The sequence below is a fragment of the Crocuta crocuta genome, unplaced genomic scaffold (assembly GCF_008692635.1).
Source record: "Crocuta crocuta isolate KB4526 unplaced genomic scaffold, BGI_CrCroc_1.0 scaffold149, whole genome shotgun sequence".
Taxonomy (NCBI): Eukaryota; Metazoa; Chordata; class Mammalia; order Carnivora; family Hyaenidae; genus Crocuta; species Crocuta crocuta.
This window is the reverse complement of record NW_027551561.1, coordinates 7,286,596-7,309,910: the sequence shown is the minus strand read 5'-3', so window position 1 is coordinate 7,309,910 and position 23,315 is coordinate 7,286,596. Positions and strand designations below refer to the sequence as shown.

The following is a 23,315-nucleotide window of genomic DNA, read 5'->3' as shown; positions in this document are numbered from 1 at the left end:
AAAAAAAAAAAAAAAAAAAATCTATCCATATCGTGCAGTGGGCTGAAAAAAAGAGAACATTGCAAGCACGTGATGGCAGTTTAGGAGTCGGCATGAAGAAATCCTAAAATGACTGAATAAAGGAGGCATTGCACAAGGTTTTCTGAGAAATTGGTGGGCACAGGTGGGGACTTAAGAGGAAATGAAAGAAACCTGAGGGAGTCTGGAAGCCCCATACCGTGGGGCTTGAACCAGAGGTTGAAAATCTTGGTCCCGGGAGTCCAGAGACAGGGAGGGAGGTTGATACCAACAGCCCAGGAAGTGGGATGGTTAATTAATTAGCAGCAGTTACTATCAACTGGAACGTGATGGCAGTGTGTACGGGGAATTTGTTGAAGAAAGTGATGTGGGTAGTTTGGGGTCTTGGAGACTGTAGTAGCAAAAAAGGAAGAGAAAGGGACCTTGTACAAGAAAGAGTAAGTTTCAGTGATAGAGGACAGGTATAGGGAAAGAGCCAATGATGAAGTGAAGATTATAACAAATTCCTTTTTACTTGAGAGACTGGGAAGTACAGGAATATGGGCAGCGGGTCCTGAAGGAAAAGTCTAAGTACTTCTGACCTCACCACGCTTGGCAAAGCAGGCACGGAGACACTTACATATGGTCTAGTTGATTTTTGAGCACTGAAAAACAGTTTAAACAAAACGTGTTAGTCACCTGCTTTACCCTTTCCCTGAGATTACATCTAGATTGCAGGGTAGTTTACACAGCACCTAGGGAGGAGAGCCGCGCCGGCTGTGTAGAAGCCCTTCGGTAAGTCCCGTGTGCGGGTACGCTAGTGGCCAGCGGTGTAATCTGTGTAAAGCTAGGTTTCATTAGAGAACTGTAGATGTTGATGGCTTTTGGTTCTGACTCACCCTTCCTTTCAACATCCTTAAAATATTTTTCCAGACATTTGCATTTTGGCTTTCTTCTCTTCATGACTCTCCTCTCCAGAACTCTCCTTCAGACTGGGCGCACACCCCAGTGTACATCGTGAACAGAGAGACCGCCGAGGCCAATGGCCAGCATGACTCCTGGCGCCATCTGTTGGTGGCAGGCAGAACTGACATGCTTTATCCCTGCCTGATTTTGTTGGCAACATGCACCATCCCCCGTTGGTACTCTATAAGTAGAGGAGCGTATATGACTTCAAAGTCACGAACTGCTTGCTGAGCCAGCCGGCAACACTCTTCTCTTTCTTCTTTCTCCGTTGTGAAGGTGTGGCGAGGCACGCTGGCCCGCATGCGGTACAAGAGGACCAAGGCAGCTCTGACAATTATCAGATACTACCGGCGTTACAAGGTGAAGGCCTACATTCACGAGGTTGCCAGACGCTTCCACGGCATCAAGACCATGAAGGACTATGGGAAGCATGTGAAGTGGCCAACCCCGCCTAAAGTTCTGCGCCGTTTTGAGGAGGCCTTACAGGCAATTTTTAATAGGTAAGAGCCTGTGGGTACATGCTGCTTCCATTTACGGTCACACACTTAATACATAAAGTCACAGATCTGCGACCGTGATATTGGCCCAGCCATTTGCCGACACAGCTTTTACCTCGTGTCTTCAGGTCTGGAGGTTTCGCTTTCACAGGGCATCTGTTTACCTCTCAGAATAGCAGAACTGTGTGTATTTCTCCTGTAGCAGCTGACAGCACTTAGCCACACCGTAGTTAAGCTATTAGCATGTTGTCTCTTTCAAAATAACTGTTTATTAAAATCACCACATGGAACTCAACCCAAAAGTCTCTTAATCCTTTGCCTCTCTATCCTGGTTGTGAAACATACCAAGGAGTTTATGAAACACACCAATGCCCACATCCTGCTTCCAGAAAGTCCTGTTTAGCAGAACCGTGAAGTGGGGCCCAAACAGAGGTCCTTTTTTTTTTCTTTGAGAGAGAGAAAGAGAAAGGAGTGCAAATGGGAGAGGGAGAATCTCAAGCAGGTCCCACACCCAGCGCCGAGCCTGACGTGGGGCTCCATCCCATGACCCTGCGATCATGACCTCAGTCGAAATCAAGAATCAGATGCTCACCCGACTAAGCCACCCAGGCGTGCCAAACAGAGGTCCTTCCTAAAGTTTCCCAGGTGACTTTAAAGTACAAGGGGGAACACAGTTGCTTCCTTTTTTTTTTTTAACATAATAACCCCCCACATAAAATCTAATATCTTTTCATCTGATCTTCATTTTCAGCAAGCTGCCCTGAATCTGAGGGTATACCTAGTTATTCATAGCCCTTTCCCCTTCGTCAGATAGCCTGCTAGTTGCCACTGGGCACCAGGTAACATTTAGCTGTGGCTTAGACCCAGCCATCTCGTCACACACACTAAGCTGGCAGTCTCACATGCAGTCATGTGGCACTGGGGTATTCCCCAAAGAACACTATGAGATAATCGGCATACTGAATGTAAAAGAACTAATTTCTAATTCTGTGCTAAATCAGATTTTATCTTCCCTTAGAGTTAGCTCTGTATAACTGGTGGCAGATATCAAAGATTTTTGAAAATGCAGAGGAAAAAAATTCTTTAATATGTATCCCATTTGCCTTTTGTAAAAAAAAAAAGGAAAGAAAGAAAAAGGAATGATACCTCATAAAAAGAAAAAATCAAACAATAATTAAAGCAAAATTACCTCTATTCTCAGATCTAATACGATCAGTGTTCACTGTAAATCCTGGCAGGCTTTTTAATGTGCAGGTACATGTTTTTCATGAATGGTATCATCTGTAACCTGCACTTGTGACATAATTTAGAAAGTAACTGAGCTGTACATGAATACATGCTCACTATGTTTTTTTTTAAGTGAAATAATATGGAATCTACAGGATATAAAGTTGAAATTCTCCACACCTCCTCTTCTCTCCTCCATTTTATTTCCTCCCCCTGAGATAATCACTCATTAATAGTTAGTTTGTGCCCTTATATATGTCTGTGTCTGTGCATTTACAAGCACACACCCCTGTGTAAGGGACAGCATGGTATAATGGTTAAGAACACAAATCCTGAAGCCTGGGTCCATGTCCAGTCTCTATTGCTGCCTGGTTGTGTAGCCTTGGGCAAACTAGATAATCTCTCTTTCCCTTACTTTCCATACCTGTAAAAGTACCATGATAGTAGTACCTGCTCATAGGGTTGTGGAAAAGATTATGAGTAAATAGGTGTATGAAGTGTTTCAGATAGTAACTGGCACATAATAAACACTGTAGAAATGTTCGCTCATGCTAAGAGTGTGTATGCATACACAGTCACATATCATTTGGGACTTTTTTCATCTCTCTCTTTACACAAATAAGGTTATATGACTACTTAAAGTTTTTTGGAAGGTGGTCTGGGTGGCTCAGTTGGTTAAGTGTCTGACTCTTGATTTCATCTCAGGTCATGTTGAAAAAATGGTTCAGTTCATGAGATTGAGCCCTACGTTGGGCTCCACGCTGACAGCATAGAGCCTGTTTGGGATTCTCTCTCTTTCCTTCTCTCTCTCTACCCCTCCCCTGCTTGTGCTTGCTCTCGCTCTCTCTGTCTCAAAATAAATAAATAAACAACAAAAAAATTTTTGGAGACCTGTCCATGACAAGAAAAAAAGATCTATGTAGTATTTTTAATTGCCGCAAAGAATTAGTGATTTTGATTGTGTCACACTGTGACCTGTACAGTCTTCTTTTCAGATTCAGGTAGTTTTATATATGGCCTATAATCGATTCATCATTGCAAAATTCAGTTCATTCATTTAACAAATACTTACTCCAGGCCAACAGTGTCATGGGCACTGGCCTAGGTTCCAGGGATATGGTGACAGAAAAGAAAGATGTGAGAGATAGTTCCAGCCTTCTTGGGGCTTATTGGTTAATGAACACTTTTAAAATAATGCATCTGCTCTGCTTGCTGACTTTGCATACACACACACACACACACACACACATACACACACACACACACACACACACACACACAGAATCCTGCCAGTTGTGTTAATCTCGTCTGAAGGCAGACTTTTCCTGTTAAGGGCCAGGTTATAAATATTTTAGGCTTTATGGACTATGTATGGTCTCTGTCACATATTTTGCTTTGCTTTGCTCTGTTTTGTCAAACATGTAAAAACTATTCTTAGTTCTCGAGCAGCACAAAACCAAGCCATAGGCTGAATGTGCCACAGACCATCGGTTACCAGTGACCACGTAGTCACTGTGTCCTACCTGATTTATTCTTAACTCTTCTGATCTGTGGACTACTGAGAGCAGTGTGTTCAAGAATTCCACTCTGATCAGGGGTTTTTCTTGTTTTGTCTTCTAAAATCTCAGCATGTCTCATCATAGTTAAGGTCACTCCTGTTCCTCACAGTAATTCTTTTTCATTCTGGGAAGACTGGGAGCCTTCCTTGTGCTCCCCATTTTCATGTTGTCAAGGCTGGCAATTATTACGACCACCATAAATAAACATGTTGTTGGGGCTACTAGGTTTATAGATGAGAGTTTACTTATCAGGTCCCCAACGTGTCCCTGGAGTCAGTCAGGTATGGGCCTTGTCCTGGGCCACTGTGGCCAGCGAAGAAGGGACAGACGGGCACTCAGGCTGAAAACAGACCAGCAGATAGAGCAAAGACTTCCTCCCACAGAGAATAAAATTTGGAACCTGAGGGTTAATTGGGGCAGTTGCTTGACAAGCTGCTTAGCATTGTAGGATGTGCCCGTCGCCAGTTGACCTTGACTATGACCACCACCTGCTCCCAGCCTGTCATTCTTCCAGCCTCTTCCAGAATGATCTTAGGACAGTCTGTCCCATTGGAGTGTCAGTTGGCCACAGAAAGCAGAGAAGAGGATTTCAGTCTTAGGCCTAGCCTTTACTTTTTCCATGGCTGTTGTTTTTGTATCCTGCTACCTTAGCGCTGTCTGCTACAGCAGATGGCCCCATCTCACCGCAGGCAGCCATTCTTTGTGCAGAGAGCTGGCACATCTCCCACCGTGAGATCCTTCACCGCCTATCCTGGCCACTGGCCCCGGCTACTTCAGGCCCAAGGACTCTCCAGGCCATTTCTGCCCAAAGGCTTCCTCTCCTCCCACCAAGTAGACTGCTCAGCTCAGCACTGAGCCACTTTGCCAGCATCTCGGGCCCGTCTGCTTCAAATCTCTGAGAAAGTCATCATATCAAAGTTCATTGACATCCTTCTCGTTTGCTGGCGCTGCTACAGAGTTTTTCCTCATTTTTATATTTATTTGGTTATTTCAGTAGGAATTTAAGAGAGAAAAACAAACTTTTAGGCTCAAGTCACCCTCTTGAAAATGGAACACATCTTGGGAAAGTCTTATCTGGAAGCAGTCACATTTTATGTACATAGGGGAGCTCTCTGTGTTAGGTGCGTTTGATCCTCGAGTTTTGTGGAAGCATAGCCACTGGCCTTGATTATTCCATCTGGTATAAAGAAGTTCTGGGGGCACCTGGGGGACTCAGTTGGTTAAGTGTCTGACTTGATTTCGACTCAGGTAATGATTTCTTGGTTTGTGAGATCAAGCCCCGTGTCAGGCTTCGTGTTGGGCATGAAGCCTGCTTAAGACTCTTTCTCCCTCTACCCCTCCCATGCCTATGCTCTCTTTTGAGGAGGAGAAGGAGGAGGAAATGGAGATGGAAATGTTGTTAATCTGGATTTGCTTCCATTCCCCTGCTCTTAGATGGCATAAGTGCATTTAGGGCTCAGATGGCTCTAACGGAGTAAAAGCTTTGTGCTTGTTTTTCTCAGTCAGGAATAGATTAGCTTATGCTTTCATTTACTTGGACCAGCAATCTTGGAGTCGTCTTTAAATTCTCCCTTGTTCTCTTGCTCCCACATCTAATACATCAGCATATCTACTGGTGTGTCCTTCAGAACCACTCTACCACTCCCTGCTCAATCCCAGCCATTGACCTCTCCCATGTGCATTACAGAAATAGCCTCCTACCGGCTCCAGCCTCCCTCCTCACAGCAGTTGGGATGATCCTGTAAAGCAGGGGTCAGGTCATGTCCCTTCCTTGTTCAGAACCTTCCAGTGGCTTCTAGTCTCATTCAGAATAAAGACCAGAGTCCTGACAATGGCCTCTGTGGCTGTGTGCTCTGTGGGCTCCCCACCTGCTCCCCTTCCCCATGCTCCTCCTGCTGCAGCTTCACAGGACTTCTCACCAGTCCCCCAACCCACCCAGCAGGTGCACACTTTAGAGCCTTTGCACTATTGTGCTCTCTTCCTGGAGAAGACACTCTTGTTCAAATATCCATGCACCTCCCTCACTTCTTAAAGGTCTCTGCTCATAGATCAGTGGTGCCCCCCAGACCTCCCTATATCAATAACACCCAACCCTGTTCCTACCCTCTGCTGCACCCCTGCCCTTCCTGCCTTCCCTGAGTTTCTCCATAGCACTTAACACGTTGCTCATGCTGGTTGGTTTCTTTGCTGTCTGTACCTGCTTCTAGAATTAAGCACTTAGCAGAAAGGACCTTTATCTGATTGCTCATTGCTGGGCCTTCACTGCCTATAACAGCATCTGGAGTTTACTTAGTGTCTAGGAAGCATTTGTTGATTGAATGAGTGAAGAATCCAAACTCTCTGTGCCCTAACTATAACTTTTAGGAGAACCCACGTATCATGAAGTTCTGGTTGCTTTCAAAACACACAAATGACAAAGCAAGTTATACAGAAATCTTTGTCTAACAAGTTCTGTGTATATTTTAGAGACCTTTCGTTTTTGTGTGTGTGTGTGTGTGTGTGTGTGTGTGTGTGTGTGTGTGTGTGTAGCATGCAGGTACTTTGGTTTAAATTCTGCTTAATGCCAGCTCAGTTATTTTGGAGAATGAATGGGATTGGGTTTCTAAATCCTAATACATTTCGTTTATTGACTTACAGATGGAGAGCATCCCAGCTCATCAAGAGCATGCCCGCCTCTGACCTGCCCCAAGTCAGGGCAAAGGTTGCAGCCATGGAAATGTTGAAAGGTCAAAGGGCCGACCTGGGGCTGCAGAGAGCCTGGGAGGGCAACTATCTTGCTTCGGTACGTCCAGGAGGACAAAGTACAGTCAACTGCTGCTCCCCTTACAAAGAAAGGAAAGAATTTTTCTGCAATAATTTGTGGAAAGAACAAGACACCTACAGAAGCTAAACTTCTGTAAACTATAAGATACTCACCTAAAAGATTTTTTTGCTTCTAACTGTGCAATATTTGATGTTTCCCCTCCTTTAAAAAAAGGTTGTCTGTGTCTCTGTGCCGTATGTATTAAGTACACTCCACAACCTAATTTTTGAGCATTTAAACCTTCCCTTGCATAATTCAGCAGCTATTTTTAATTACCACCTTTATACTAATTATTCCCAAAGCTACATTTCATTCTCCCTCCCATCCCTTATTCTAAAAATCTTACAGGCCCTTTGGTATTGTAACACCCCTGTAGCAGCTCACCATCTGGGATGGGAGATAAAAGTATGTGTGTGAAACTGAGCATGGTTACAAAGCAGGCAACTGAAAGATTGCCTTTTCATCTAAAATGCTAAGCAGACTCATTTTATCATGTTTCCTTTTTCAGAAGCCAGATACTCCTCAGACGTCGGGCACTTTTGTCCCCGTCGCAAACGAACTGAAACGGAAGGACAAATACATGAACATCCTCTTTTCCTGTCATGTCCGTAAGGTGAGGTGGGCTTGAAACAGACGTCCGTGGGAAGAGAAGATGCATCCAGATGAACCTAACTTAGCTGTGGCTCTGGAAGCCCTCACCATAGGTGCATCCCCTGCCACACCACGAGTGAGCCCTCCCTGCCCGTGGTGAGGCGCGGGTTCAGTGGCTGAGGTGACCGCAGCTTCAGGGTTAGGCTGTGAGCCTTTGTAAGGGAAGTGAGGCCTCCCTGAGATCAGGGATTTGTATTTTACTGCATGTGTGTCTTTCCTACCATGTGCTGGTCTACCTTGGATTTCATGGTCATTTAGTACTTTTTTTAAATGATTGTTTTTAATGTTTTATTCATTTTTGAGAGAGAGAATGAGAGAGCAAGCACAAGCAGAGGAGGAGCAGAGGGAGAAAGACAGAGGATCCAAAACAGGCTCCGTGCTGACAGCAAAGAGCCCAATACAGAGCTTGAACTCCTGTATGATCACAAGATCATAACCTGAGCTGAAGTCAGATGCCCAACTGACTGAGCCACCCAGGCACCCCAGATGGTCATTTAGTATTTTTTTATACATGTTTTATTACTTTTTTTAAAGGAGGGGAGGGAGGAAGGGCATAGTTTAGAAAAGAGAGAAGGACAGAGGATTTGGGAGGTGGGGGAGGGGGAAGTTATGAGTTATTAATATAGTTGCTTATCTGAGACAACACGTGTGTGTGGACTGTTATTTACCTGCAGATGATGGCCGTTGGGCAGGTAGAAGTGTGGAAGTTGGAGGGTGGATGGCAGAGGACATAGTTAGGTTTTTTTTTTTAATTTTAGAATGCTTGTTTTCAAAAAATACAAAAGACATTGCAGTAATTAATAAAGCACTGTGCAAAAGTAAGTAAATAAATTTCAAAATATTAAAGAAATGGGTGAATTTAAGAAAAATATTTCCTAGATTGAGCCCAGAAGAAATACTGACATAAATATGCCAGTATATTTCCAAAAGAGGAATTATCTCATGACAAAAGCCCAGGTTTGGGTGATTTTACAGTTGTTTTGTTTCAAATCTTGAAAAAGTACACAACTGCAATATTATTCAGGTCAAAATAATGAAATACTTTTCCATTGTAAGTTTGGCAAACTTTGAGATGTTGATAGCAACTAGCATTTGCAAGATTTAGAGGAAACACTGTTGGTAGGCATCCTTCTGAGTGAATAGTTTGGCAATAGCTATCAAAAATTTAAATGCTTAGACCACTTAATCTAGGAATTCCACAACGCAGGATTTATTGTACAATATAGTCATACATATATACAAAGATAGAGTTTTATACATTGTAATAGCCGAAAAACTGGAAAAATTGCATCAATGTATGATTAGACTAATAATGGTGTATGTGCACTGTAGAATGTAGTGTGGCTATAAGATGAACAAAAGAAGGATACACGTTAAAGAGACTTGATACCATAGTTTTCTGGTCAGCGCACTTCAAGTAGGGGACGACAGCAATTCCTGAGATACAAGAAGCAGACAAGTGAGACCTACAGTTAACTGGTCTACTTCCTTGAGAGGTTTTCTAGTCTGTGGATGAGTCGGGGAGCCAAGGCAGAGCTCAATAGATCCCACTAGTGAAACAAAGAGCTGAGCTGGAAGACACCAGGGCAGCTGGAGTTTAAAGAGCCGAGAGCCAGAGAAAAGCAGGCTGCAGAGAGGGACCTCCCAATAGCCTCAGAGGGTCTGCAGCAGGTGTTCACCTGGGCACTGCTCAGCATGTGCACATGAAGAAACTGCCCAAGGTCAGAAAAACAACATGCCAAAGGATAAGCAGCAGCATTGGCCAGTACTCACCAAGCACTGCGAATAGTACCTGCTCTCACCAACCCTTGGGGAAAAAACCCTCATGATTCATTGGATACCGGGTAGAGTACTGATAGGAATCATTGGTCTTGCGGAGTAATTAGCCCTTGACTCATTGTTGCCCTCATCCCAGCCAACAAATCTTGAAAACATGACCCAAAAGAATCAGACTGTTTCCAAGTAACCTGTGCTCCAGAACAAAGCTGAAAAGTATTTATGGGAATACAAACTCGCTAGCCCCCAAAAGATAAAATTCAGAATTCATACCATTGGATACAAAATTACCAGGCATGCCAAACAGCAGGAAACTGCAGCCTATAATGAGAAGAAAAGTCAGTCATTCAAACTGATCCAGAACTGACCTAGATTATAGAATTAAAAGTCAAGATCATTAAAATAATTGTTAGGCATATATGTTATGGATAGAGATGAAAAATACAGCATCTGAGATCTTTTTTTTTTTAATTTACTTGATGAGATTAACAGCAGTGTAGACACTGCAGAAGAAAGATTTATAAACTTGAAGATACAGCAATAAAAGTATCTCCAGTGAAACACAACAAGAAAAGGAGGGGAAAGATGCCACCGCCTCAAAAAAGAGCAAAAAATCCGGACCCTGTGAGCCAACATCAAATGGCCCAATACATGTGCCTGTAGAGTCCCTATAGGAGAGAGAGGGGAAATTTAAAATATTTGAAAAAATATTGGCTGAAATTTTTTCAGATTTGAGGAAAACTACAAACTCTTAGATTCAAGAAACTCAACAAACCCCAAACACAAAGCAACATGAAGAAAACTGTACCAAGGCACAACATGATCAAATTGCTTAGAAGCAATGATAAAGAGAAAAAAGAGGGGCGCCTGGGTAGCTCAGTCTGTTGAGCATCTGACTCTTGCTTTTGGCTCAGGTCATGACCTCACAGTTCATGAGTTTGAGCCTCACAGTGGGCTCTGTGTTGACAGTGTGGAGCCTGCTTGGGATTCTCTCTCTGCCCCCACCCTGCTTACTCACACTCTCTCTCACAAAATAAATGTTTTAAAAAGAGAGAGAGAAAAAAGACGGAGGAGAAAGATCTGAGGATACATCAGATCCCTGGTCAGAAAACAATGCAAGTGAGAAGATAGTTGGAGCAACAACGTTAAAACTTCTTGTTCTGAAAGAAGAAAAAAGCTGTAAACCTAGAATTCAGCACCCAGCAACTACATCTTTTGAAAGCCAAAGTGAAATAGGGGCATCTGGGTAGCTCAGTCTGTTAAGCGCCCAACTTCAGCTCAGGTCACAATCTTACCTTTTGTGAGTTTGAGCCCTAGGTCAGGCTCTCTGCTGTCCTGCTCTCTCTCTGCCCCTCCCCTGCTCGTTCTCTCTCTCTGAAAATAAATAAACTTTAAAGAAGTTTTTTAAATAAATAAATAAATTGAAGTGAAAGAAAAACTTCTTCAGACATATCCAAAAATGTGCATTACAGGAAATGTTAGAGAATGTCCTTCAGAGAGAAGTGATTCCAGATGGTAATATGGGCATATACCAAGGAATGAAGAGTAAGGGGAATGGTGGCCATGTGTGGAAATACATAATATTTTTCTTATTATTTAAATCTTTTGGGGTGCCTGGGTGGCTCAGTTGGTTGAATATCCAACTTCAGCTCAGCTCATGATCTCACAGTTTGTGAGTTTGAGCCCCGCATCAGGCTGTCTGCTGTCAGCGTAGGGCCCACTTTGGATCCTCTGTTTCCCTCTCTCTCTGCCCCTCCCCTGCTTGTTCCCTCTCTATTTCTCTCAAAATATATAAGTAAACAAACAAACTTTAAGTCAACCAACCAATCAATCTCTTGAAAAGATAATTGTATACCAGTGCCCATAGCAGCATTCTTCACAGTAGTTAAGGTGGAAACAGCCCAAATGTCCATGAACAGATGAATAAAGAATACATGTATCCACACAATGGAATACTATTCAGTCATAAAAAGGAATGAAATACATGATACAGCATGAATGACCTTGAAGATATTATCTGAGTGAATAAGACCAAAAAAAAGGCAAATATTGTATTACACTTATGTGAAGTAATAGATTCATCACCTTAATAGAGAAAAAAAGTAGAAGAGTGGTGACCCAGAACTGGGGCATTTAAATATTCTAAGGAAGAAGAGATCACCTCAATATAATACAGACTTTTTAACAAACTAGAGAGTAGCTTTTTTACAACTCAGAATGAAATAAACATCACCAAGGAAAACTTGCTGACAGTATGTTGGAGTCCAGTTCTGAACTCCTAGGTCCAGGAACTCTTTTATAAGTGTACCTGGAGTTGATCAGACAATCAGGAAATAGCTTTTGCTGACCGGAATCAGACACAAAACCATATATAAGCCACAATGTCATTTGGTGAATTTCACAAAGGAATATATCATTTTAGTGACTTCTCATATCTACTATCTAGGGCAATTCCTTTCTAGTATCAAGCTATGTGAGAAATTAGTCATCAGAACAGTTGATCAAAGAGCATTGAATGGTTTTAAGAATTATGTCATCTACTGTGGAAGAACCTGGTGTCTCTGATTCATCTCCAGTGATGACAGTTTGATGTCTGACAGCATGTCTCTCCCTGGATCCTGCTCGATAAAAGCTGAAAATTTTTTAGTCATGCTCTTGTGTTTCTAAATTCAGTGAAAAATAATATTTCTTCACACTATACCTTAAATAATTAAATTTTTTTATTTGAGTGTAGTTGGCACGCAATGTTACACCAATTTCAGGTACAACATAGTGATTCAACAACTCTCTACCTTATGTTCTGCTCACAAGTGTAGCTACCATAGGTCACCAGACCTCATTATTACAGTATCATTGACTATATTGTCTATGCGGTCCCTTTTATTTCCATGACTTTCCATAGCTGGAAGCCTGTTTCTCCCACACACCTTTATGCAAATGCCCATCCTTTGGCCACCATCAGCTTGAGTTTCTTTTCTGTATTTATATGTCTGATTCTGTTTGTTTATTCATATGTTTTCTCTTTTATTTTTTTAATGTTTATTTATTTTTGAAGGAGAGAAAGAGAATGATAGAGCGTGAGCAGGGGGAGGGGCAGAGAGAGTGGGGGACACAGAATCCAAAGCAGGTTCCAGGCTCTGAGCTGTCAGCACAGAGCCCAACGCAGGGCTCGAGCTCACAGACTGCAAGATCATGACCTGAGCGGAAGCTGTACACTTAACCGACTGAGCCACCCAGGCACCCCATTTGTACATATGAGTGAAATCATATGGTATTTGTCTTTGTCTGACATATTTCACTTCATGTAATACTCTATAGGTTCATCCATGTTGTTGCAAATGGCAGGATCTCATTTGTTTTTATGACTGTGTGATATTCTGATAGATGCCTCACATCTTCCTTATCTGTTTATAACACTGCAGTAAACACAGGGGTGCAGATATCTTTTTGAATTCGTGTTTTCATTTTCTTTGAGTGAATACCCAGTAGAATTATTGGATCATATGGTATTTCTATTTTTAATTTTCTGAGGAATCTCCACACAGTTTTCCACAGTGGCTGTACCACTTTACATTCCCACCAGCAATACATGAGGGTCCCTTTTTCTCCACATCCTCACCAACGCTTTTTATTTCTTGTCTTTGACTCTACCATTCTGACAAGGTGTAGGGTAATATTCATTGTGCTTCTGATTTGTATTTCCCTGATGATGAGTGATGAGTATTTTTCATGTGCCAGTTGACCATCTGCATATCTTTGGGAAAATGTCTGTTTGGGTCCTCTGTTCTTTTTTTAATCAGATTGTTTGGTTTTCTGCCATTGAGCTTATATAATGCCTTTTTTAGAAACATTTCAATCCCAGGGACGTGCCAAGGTAAACTTGATACAGTTTCAGCAAAGTCATCTTCTTTCTTCTTTGAGTCTTTTGGAAATGACCACTTTCCCTAACTAGTTATAAAATGTCCTTTAAGATGGGAGGCTTATGCAAATAGCTACCTTCACCAATATTATGTTTTCTGTTGGTCTAACTCTCCAGGGGAACTTTATCTCTGGCCTCCTGGGGTGGTGACTAAAATTATAAATAGATTCTTTGGTTGAGGAGTGTAGCATGGGGAATAAAAGAAATAAGATGAGATCTCCTTCTATAGTGAGTCTGTCATCCAGTTTTTCTATTACTTTATGAGTTCAAGAGAAAGAAAGAAAGTGTTCCTGTGCCGTAATTATTTTAATTAACTTTGAATTTACAAATTTGTATATGCATGTTAAAATTTTCTCTCTGCACTCAGATTCAGCTAAGTTACACAATGTAAAGCTCTTTATTGGTACATGATGTCCTTCCCACTCACTTGCTCTGTTTTAAGGATGATTTGAGTTGCTAAAACTCAAGGTAAAGATTTATGACCTGTTCTCCTTAGAAATTACGTTTTTATATAAAAAGGACTGTAATATTTCTCAATAGCACTTCAGTAACATTTCTGCTTTGAGGTTTTTGTCTTCTGGTTTCCAGGTTAACTCACAGACCCATCACAAAAAAGGAAGTCCTCTCCACTTTACTACTGTGGTGTTGTTTTTGACTCTTGTGTCACTTTGTGAAGTTACGCAATAAGCTTTTCTTTTCTCATGTTCTTGTGCAATGCACATGTATTTCTTCATAAGATTTTGCCAAAGATGAAGGACTGCTTTACTTACTATTCATGATCCACTGTAGATGCTCTCTAGTCTCCATACTCCAAGATGGATACAAATGATTAGTAGATTAGCGTTCTCCAACTTGAGTTTCACAAGCCAGTGTTCTGCTTAATGTATATTAATTTGTCTTTAAAAAGGATTCCTTGTGTCATAATTGGGAAATGCAGGGTTCAGCCGTAAAATACGCTCTTTAAGCACAGAATTCTCAGAACCTTTAATATATTCATGGGGTACGAATACCCTTGGGGAGGCCATGGTTTGCAGCATTCTTCAAACCCACCTGACTTGGAACCCTTTATTTCACAAAGCTTCACCTGAGGCTGATGTTGTGCAGAACAACTTAGAAAAATGCTGATGTAGAACCTCTATCGTCACCCTGTTTCAAGTCTTCTGACAAGGACCAGTTCTCTTTCATGGCAAAACCATTGCTGTGTGAAGTAAATAATTACTACCAAGAGGAGTTATTATTTTACCACATGGACTCTGTTTTCCTCTTAAGTACAGATACTTTTTTTGTCAAGTTGAAGGCTGAAAAATACGCTTTGGTTATGAAAGAAATGTTTAGTGAATTGACTGATTTCTAAGACTCTGAGGCAGAAGGGAGGAGACCATAAAATTCAAAAACCTAAATTTGAGTTTGCTGTATCCTGCCCTGCTGTGTCCTGTCTCCCCTGTCCTAATTTAGTTAGCTGTGGCTGCTGCCAGAGGTAACAGTGTGTTCAAAGTTATCTCTAACTGCTTCGCTTGCATCTTGCAAATGTGGTCTCGGGAGCAGGGATGGGGAATGTATTATCACAGGTGTGGCTTCTGCTTTACCTGGCGTGGGGGGCGTTTAGTGTCCTTTATGGTTTTATTTTGCTTTGCATTTCCTTCTTGTCACTGAGGAACATGACATTATAGTTGTTCAGAAATTTTTTTGTGCTCAGTTTTGATTTAACTATTACCCAAATCTAAAATTGAAACATCCCAATTAGCATGTAGCTAATTCCTTGTTGATGAAATGTTCTGCGGTTAATTCTACCTGTTAGGGAAAGATTTACCTGCAAATATGGGAATTCTCTGACTGTCTCCTAAAGTGGCATTATACAGAATCACACAGACATGTACATTCTCTCCCTATTCCATTATCTAGATTTATTTTATCTTTGTATGAAGTTATTTTCATGTGTTTATTTATCTATCTCAACTACTAGACTCAGATTCTTACTATATAACCAAGGACTTCCTGTCATTCCTTTGTATATCAGCAGCAGCTTGTAGAGTGCTTCAAAATGCACATTGTGGGGTGCCTGTGTGGCTCAATCGGTTGAGTGTCTGACTTCAGCTCAGGTCATGATCTCATGGTTCGTGGGTTCAAGTCCTGTGTCAGACTCTGTGCTGACAGTTAGCTCAGAGCCTGGAGTCTGCTTCAGATTCTGTGTCTCCCTCTCTCTGCCCCTCCCCTGTTCACCCTCTCTCTCTGTCTTTCAAAAATGAATAAATGTTAAAATAAATAAATTTTGTAATATAGGAAAAAATTAATTCAATATCATATTTAGATGTCCAGTTGTAGAAAGACCCTTTTCTCCATGAAAGTATGAGTCTATATTTAAGCGTAGCTATGACCAAGCAATACGTGGCTGCAAGTACAGGGAGACACGTTTTTGCTAGATCCCTCCGGGACTGTGTCTGTGGCTTGTCAGCGTTCTGTGCACAGAGCACTGTTGCGATGACTACTGCTGAGGGCCTTACCCTCCAGAAACATAGACTCGGAAAGGAAAGGTTAACTCATGGGAAAGACACGCCATGAGATTAAAAAACAAAAAAGTACAAATCTCAACAATTCCAACCAGAAGAAGAAAATAATTCCAGATGAGCAATCCATGTGCTTCTATAATACGTGGTATGTTAGGGAGCTCTTTATTAAAAAGATAGCTCACTGATAGTCTTCCAGCCTCAGAAATAAGAAAGCAAGAGGCCACAGTTCCTCTTTCTTCAGTGTAGAAATGAAGGTTTTCCAGGACCAAACCAGGTAGTGGGGACTTCAGCTCTTGAGCAAACATGCGTTCATTTGCCACTTGGGAAATTGTTTTCGCACATTATGCAACCTCCCCAGTGTGCTGCTGTGTTTTCTAGTCTGACAGTTCTTATCATCAACACTGATTGGCTTATGTGGGGAAGAACACCTCTTGAAATTATCTTGTGGGATTAAAAGTGCTCAACCAACTGATCAGCAAGGATGTAGTAAATGCTACAAGTTGCCCACTTTGTACTGGGTGCTGCGAGGTATAAGAAGAAAGCCACTGTATGGTAACGACCCTTGAGGATATTCCAATCTGGCCTGAAGACAGAATTACTGTCTGTGAAATAATAAGGCAGTAAATAAGAATCTGCCCTGGATATTTGAGGTGCTACACTGTTTTGTTTCCGTAGTTGTGTTAAGGTATACAGTTCCATGAGTTTGGGCTGGTGCGTACACCCATGTCAATCACAGCCCTGTCCAGACATAGAACGTTTCCATCACCCTGAAAAGCTCTCTCATACCCCTTCTGAGCCAAGCTCTACCACCACCAAAGGCAACCACACTTCTTACTATTTTTACCATAAAATAGTTCTACTGATTCTTGGTCTTCATTTAAAATATATTTTTTTTACTTTGTTATGAAGTAAATTTGTAAATTTTATTTATAACTATTTTGGTAACTTATTTTTGGCTGTTTTATAAGGGAAGCAGCTTTTTAAATACTTCCAATTTTAAGATAATCTGTATAATCTCTTATACTGGCTGAGTTGCTTAAATCTAGATTAGTGAGGTTATAATCAGATTATCACAATATTCATGAGTAAAATCAATCTCCTGTGCCAAACATAGCTTCAACTATAAGTTTAAAAACACTAGGAGTGCCTGGGTGACTCAGTCGGTTGTTAAGTGTCTGATTTCGGCTCAGGTCATGATCCCATGGTTCATAAGTTGGAGCCCTGCATCAGGCTCTGTGCTGACAGCTCAGAGCTTGGAACCTGCTTTGGATTCTGTGTCTCCCTCTCTCTCTTCCCCTTCCCCTGCTTGTGCTCTGTCTCTCTCTGTCTCCCAAAAAACAAAATGAATAAAGGTTAAAAAGTTGTTTTGAAAAACCACAGTGTTGTAGGGGTGCCTGGGTGGCTCAGTCAGTTATGCATCTGACTCTTGATTCAGCTCGCATCATGATCTCATGGTCGTGAGTTCAAGCCCCAACTCAGTCTCTGCGCTGACAGCATGGAGCCTGCTTGGGGTTCTCTCTCTCTGCCCCTTCCCTGCCCACACTTGCTTTCTTTATCAAAATAAATAGGCTTTAAAAAAATAAAAATAAAAACACAGTGTTCTGCACTGTGTTTTTTTTTTCGTAACAAGCATCCATGGTCTAAATTACAGGTGTCCTTGAAATTACTAAAACTCTGCAATTATTAAATGAAAACTTTTGCCCTTTTAGTAGCGAGGTATAGATAGTAACTAAATTTTACAATAAGAAGATACAGACTAAGGACAGATTTAACTTTATTGTCTTGGAATTTATAAGCACCAGCAACCTTCCCTGTCTTTCTTTCAGAAAAGAAGGGTTGGGAGAGGATCCGTTATTTACATTAGCAAAAGCACTTAGGCCAACAGCTCACCATATTCTCAAGTATCCTGCTTTAATAGAAAAACCCTGTGCCCTTGAGTTGCAATGTTAATGTTTTGTTTCACTCTTAACTCTAATGCATCCTATATATTCATTCTACAACTGTGTAATAGAAGTGCAAAGGAAAGAGTGATCATTTTTACATTAGGAATTTTAGAGGCTTTGTAACGGAATGAGAACTTGAGCAATATCTTAAAATATACGTAGATAAAAGGAGAGAGTGGAAAATCACAAACATATAAGAGAGAGCATAACATGAGGAAACCTGTCAGGAGCAGAGCCCTGACAGAAATTAAGTTTAAAAAAGGAGAACAGAGGGGTGCCTTAGTCGATAGAGCATGTGACTCTTGATTTCAGGGTTGTGAATTTGAACCCCATGTTGGGTGTAGAGATTCCCAAAAAATAATAGTAAAATCTTTAAAATAAAAAATAAAAAGAGAAGAGTGGCAGATAGAAAAACTCTTAAGGCAGAGAAGGACAGATACCATATGTTTGCACGTATAGGAGGATTAGGAGACAGCTAACGAAGGACCATAAGGGAGAAGAAGGGGAAAAATAGTGGGGGAGAGGGAGGGAGGCAAACCATGAGAGACTATTGAATGCTAAGAACAAACTGAGGCCTGATGGGTGTGGGGGGGGCGGGGAAGCGGGGTGATGGGCATGGAGGAGGGCACTTGTGGGGATGAGCACTGGGTGTTATATGGAAACCAACTTGACAATAAAGTATTTAAGAAAAAAAAAAAAGAAAAACTCTTAAGGTGCCTGAGTGGCTCAGTCAGTTGAGCGTCTGACTTCAGGTCATATCATGATCTCAGGGTTCATGGGTTCAAGCCCAGCATTGGGCTATGTGCTAACAGCTCAGAGCCTGGAGCCTGCTTCAAATTCTGTGTCTCCCTCTCTCTCTGCCCCTCCCCTGCTCGCACTCTGTTTCTCTCTCTTAAAAAAATTTTTTTTGAAGAAAAACTCTTGGGGTGCCTGGGTGGCTCAGTTGGTTAAGCGTCCGACTTTGGCTCAGGTCATGATCTCACAGTTCGTGGGTTCGAGCCCCGTGTCGGGCTCTGGGCTGACAGCCGAGAGCCTGAAACCTGCTTCAGATTCTGTATCTCCCTCTCTCTCTGACCCTCCCTTGCTCATGCTGCCTCTCTCTCTCTGTCTCACAGAAATAAATAAAACATTTAAAATAAAATTTTTTTAAAGAAACTCTTGAAAGTCAGGTAAGGGAATGATAGAATCTGAGTGTCAGGAGACCTTGGGGACTCTTATCTTTGCATTCAGAGCAGGAATCCCCTCTACCATACCCACATTAGGATTCTGCTTGAATCCTTTCTGTGTGGGGCATTTACTGGCTTTCCTCGCAGCCCATTCTTGTTATGGACAGTGGTAATTATGAGGCATTTGTACCATTGCCTGTGGAAGGCACTGTCCACTTTTGAACATGTAGATTTAATGACATACTCATTATTCTTTAGGGAATTTCATCTGAAATACAGCTACCCATTGCATTAGGAAAAGGGCAGAATGCATTGTTTCCAATAGGGGTTGCATTTTTTACAGCCTTATTGAGATATAATTCACGTACCATACCATTCACCACTTTAAAGTATACAATTCATTGGCTTTTAGTGTAGTCACAGAGTTGCATACCCATTACCACAATCAGTTTTCAAAAAGAAGCCCCAACCCCTTAGCTGTCAGCCCTCCAAACCTTCCATCTCCCCCCGCCAAGCAAGCAATAATCTCTCTGTTTCTACAGACTTGCTTATTCTGGACATTACACGTAAATGGTATCACACAATATATGGTCTTTTGTGACTGTTTACTTAGCATAATCTTTTTACGGTTCATCCATGTTACAGCATGTATCGATACTTCTTTTTATTGACAAATTATATTCCATTGTGCGGATATATCATATTTTATTATCTGTGCCTCAGTTGATGGGCATTTAGGTTGTTTCTTCTTTTTCGCTGTCATGATTACTGCTGCTGTGCACATTCATGCACAAGGTTTTGTGTGGCTACGTTTGCATTTCCCTTGTGTATATACCTAATAGTGGAATTTCTGGGTCATATCCTAATTCTATATTTAACTATTGGAGGAACTGCCAGACTGTTTTCCAAAGCAACTGCATCATTTTACATTCGCACCAGAAGCAATGAGGGTTCCGGTTTCTCCACATCCTGGCCAGTATTTGTTATTACCTGTCTTGTTTATTATTGTCATTCCAGTGAATGTGAAGGTGTATCTCACTGGTTCTGAGTTACATTCCCCTGGCGGCTAATGATGTCACACATCTTCTCATGTGCTTATTGGCCACTTGTATGTCTTTTCTGCAGAAATGTCAGTTCCAATTCTTTACCCATTTTTTTGTCTTTTTATTATTGAGATATATTTCCTGGGTTTAATATACATTCTGTTCCTTTAGAGATATAAGCCCCTTATCAGAAATTTGATTTGCAAAATGTTTCTCCTATTCTCTGGCTCGCCTTTTTATGTTCTTTATAGTGTCTGAGTCACATATTTTTAGTCCCGTAATTCTTCTCAGTTTTTCTTATTTTCCCTGTTAAACCGTAAAATTGTGAAATTTAAATTGTAAAGTTCTACAGATCCGGAAACCACTACTCCTTTTAGATCTCTGTTCATCCAGGAGCCCGGGCCTTGCATGGTACATGTCTGTTCCAGAACATGTCTCCACCACCAGCCACCACTGCCCCTCTATGCTTTCCTGGCAGACAATTTGATTTCATTCTTGATGAGATATTATGGTTTATTGGTTTGTTTTCTTACAGGTGAATCGATTTAGTAAGGTGGAAGACCGAGCAATTTTTGTCACTGACCGTCACCTGTACAAGATGGACCCCACTAAACAATACAAGGTGATGAAGACGATTCCGCTCTACAACGTAAGTGTTTTCTGCTCCTTTCTGAATAAGGGATTCTTAACGTGGTATTCCTGGACCACAAGTGGGTCGGTAACTAATCACTACTACCTCTGGGGCTTTAGGAAGCCCATGAATTCCTGAAATTGTATGCCAATCTTATGTTTTGTACAAATGTACAATTTTACATTAGAAGGATCCAGGGGTGCCTGACTGGAGCGTGCGACTTTTGATCTTGGGATCATGAGTTGGAGTTCCAGGTTGGCTGTGTGGAGGCTACTTTAAAAAAAATAGAAGGATCCAAAGTTACCAATAGATTCATGAAACATTTTAAAAGACAGAGTGTAAGGGTTCTCCATTCTGTGTGACCTTTCTTTATGCCTAATCTTGTGTTCTTACGTACCACTTAAATGTTGTGACACATAATGCATTTTCTTATTTATTTTCAAGAGGTTTGTTTTCATAGGGAAATGGAATCAGGTAGAAAAACAGTAGAGAATTACTTTATGAAAACATAACCTCTCTTTCAGAGGTAAAATGCTTGCTGTTTCAAGAAGTTCTTTTCACCAGTATATTTTCCTTCTGATCTAAAGCCACTCAGTTGCTCTCCATGTGGTTTTCAAGTTCTGTAATCATTTCTCACTTGAAATATGAAATTTGGTGGATATATCCTTGAATCTCAATATGAAATTCTTTTTTTTTTTTTTTAATTTTTCTCCTGCTGTATGTGGTCTGCTTTCCAAGTGACTGTCTGTTCCAGTTCTTCAGAAAGATCCTGCTGACTACCAGATCTTTTTGAGTGTCAGGTGGTTTTGTCTGTCTCTTAGTTCCTAAGGAGAGAGGTCTCTATTTGTCCAATAATAGAATCCATGCAGAGTACTATTTAAAGATTATTTTAAATCCTTTTGGTGTCTGCAAAAGGGAATAGGAAACATATTGTTTTGTAGTTTTATGTTGTTAAATCCTGAGTTCTGTTGGTTGTGAGGGACCACAGAAGGCAGACTGTTCCTGCCTTTGCTAAATGATTTGGAACATCACTGCCGAGTTGATTACGGGGTTGAGACCCATGTCCATTACGCTCCCCACCCCCACCCCAATACACACACATGTATCTTTTTCCCTTTCAATAAAAAGGCTAATGGATTGCAGCTAAGAAGAAAATGATATTCAAAGACATTCTTGATTGTATATCGTCTTCTTAGCAAGTGCTTGTAATCATATATCGATGACGGTTTAAGCCTAGTCACTGCAGCCCTAAAGTAGGAAGCAAAGGAGGACACAGGAGAAAATCAGATTTTGTCAAAGTCAAATGAAGTGTGGAACCAAACAAAAAATAAATTGTGGCCCGTGTTTTATTTCTTTACTTCCTATTAAAGGGAGATCAGTCAAAGCACTTGATACAAACTCAATAAACAGCTGAACAACTCTTTGAACTGAAGTTATTTTCCCAGACTACCATCCTTTTTCATGATGACTGGTGTGTGTTTATAGTCACTGTTCCCCTTCATCATCAGCATCGTTGTCAATGTTAGCAACAATATGTGATATGAAAATTAAACAACGTTGAACAATTGCAGTGAAGGTAAAACAATGTCAGTAGATGGGCACACAGTGTCACGGATGCAGTCAGTCCTCTGCCTGTGTCCCCCTGCACTCCCTTCTCATTTCTGGGCACACCTGCCTGACTCCAACAGCCAACATCCTTGTCCCAAGGCCACCCTCAGGCTGCTAGAACCTACTTTGCCTGCAGCCCACAGTGGTATCTGCTTTAACAACGGGCCCTGTTGGCTGTCTTTCTGTCCCTGAACCGTCTCCCCACTCCCTTGCCAGTGTCCCCGCACCTCCCAAATGACTTCTGTATGTTTATCAGCCTTTGTCTCAGGGTCTGCTTTGCAAAGAACTGACTTTGGAGTAGTGGCCGCCTCTTCGGAGGCACCAGGTTGAAGGGGATGGGGACTCCAACCAGATCTATGAAAGTGGTTTTTTTCCAGTCTGAAACAATTATGGCAAAATATTAAATGTTGATCATGAAAACACGAGTCTTTGTTGTTTTATTCTTTAGGCTTTTTGTATGATTGGAATATTTTGAAATTCAAAAACAGATAAGACAGGGAACCTTTAAACAATGATAAGAATAATGCATAAACTGGACGAGGGTGGGGGGCAGCTGGGTGACTCAGTCGGTTAAGCGTCCGACTTCGGCTCAAGTCATGATCTCACAGTTCATGGGTTCGAGCCCCACGTTAGCTCTGTGCTGACTGCCAGCTCAGAGCCTGGAGCTTGTTTCAGATTCTGTGTCTCCTTCTCTCTCTGACCCTCCGCTGCTCACACTGTCTCTCTCTCTCTCTCTCTCTCTCTCTCTCTCAGAAATAAATAAAACAATTTAAAAAAAAAATAAAAGAAACTGGGAAGGGAAGAAGGAGATGATCTCAGTTTTAACCATGCTGTGTTTCAAGGCAGTGGTGAAATTTGGAAGTATACATTCCACAGATAATTGGAAATCTAAGATTATAGAGGGGGAAAGAATTCAGCACTCAAGATAAAAACTTAAGAGCGGATCCATGGATGGATCCATGGATTGGAGGCTGAAATTATGAGTCTAGAGAGAGAAAGGGGGCAGATGATTCGAGAACATT

The 23,315-nt window shown here is 41.4% G+C and overlaps 1 protein-coding gene and 1 long non-coding RNA gene across 7 annotated transcripts in view; one reads left to right on the top strand and one right to left on the bottom strand.

Moving 5' to 3' along the window:
- The window catches only part of MYO1D (myosin ID), a 344,632-nt gene that overhangs the window by 189,585 nt on the left and 131,732 nt on the right, over window positions 1–23,315 (top strand). The window contains exons 17-20 of the mRNA XM_077749586.1: window positions 1,240–1,463; window positions 6,884–7,028; window positions 7,558–7,662; window positions 20,590–20,703. Coding sequence (XP_077605712.1) covers window positions 1,240–1,463; window positions 6,884–7,028; window positions 7,558–7,662; window positions 20,590–20,703 — 588 coding nt within the window. The remainder of the gene's footprint in view (window positions 1–1,239; window positions 1,464–6,883; window positions 7,029–7,557; window positions 7,663–20,589; window positions 20,704–23,315) is intronic.
- The window catches only part of LOC144219577 (uncharacterized), an 84,877-nt gene that overhangs the window by 17,627 nt on the left and 43,935 nt on the right, over window positions 1–23,315 (bottom strand). Inside the window, exon 6 of one of the 6 annotated variants that reach the window (XR_013331464.1) lies at window positions 20,716–21,591. The exons of the other annotated variants lie outside the window; for them this stretch is intronic. This is a non-coding gene — a long non-coding RNA (uncharacterized LOC144219577). Of the gene's footprint in view, window positions 1–20,715; window positions 21,592–23,315 lie in introns of those variants that run through there. 6 annotated transcript variants of the gene reach the window in all.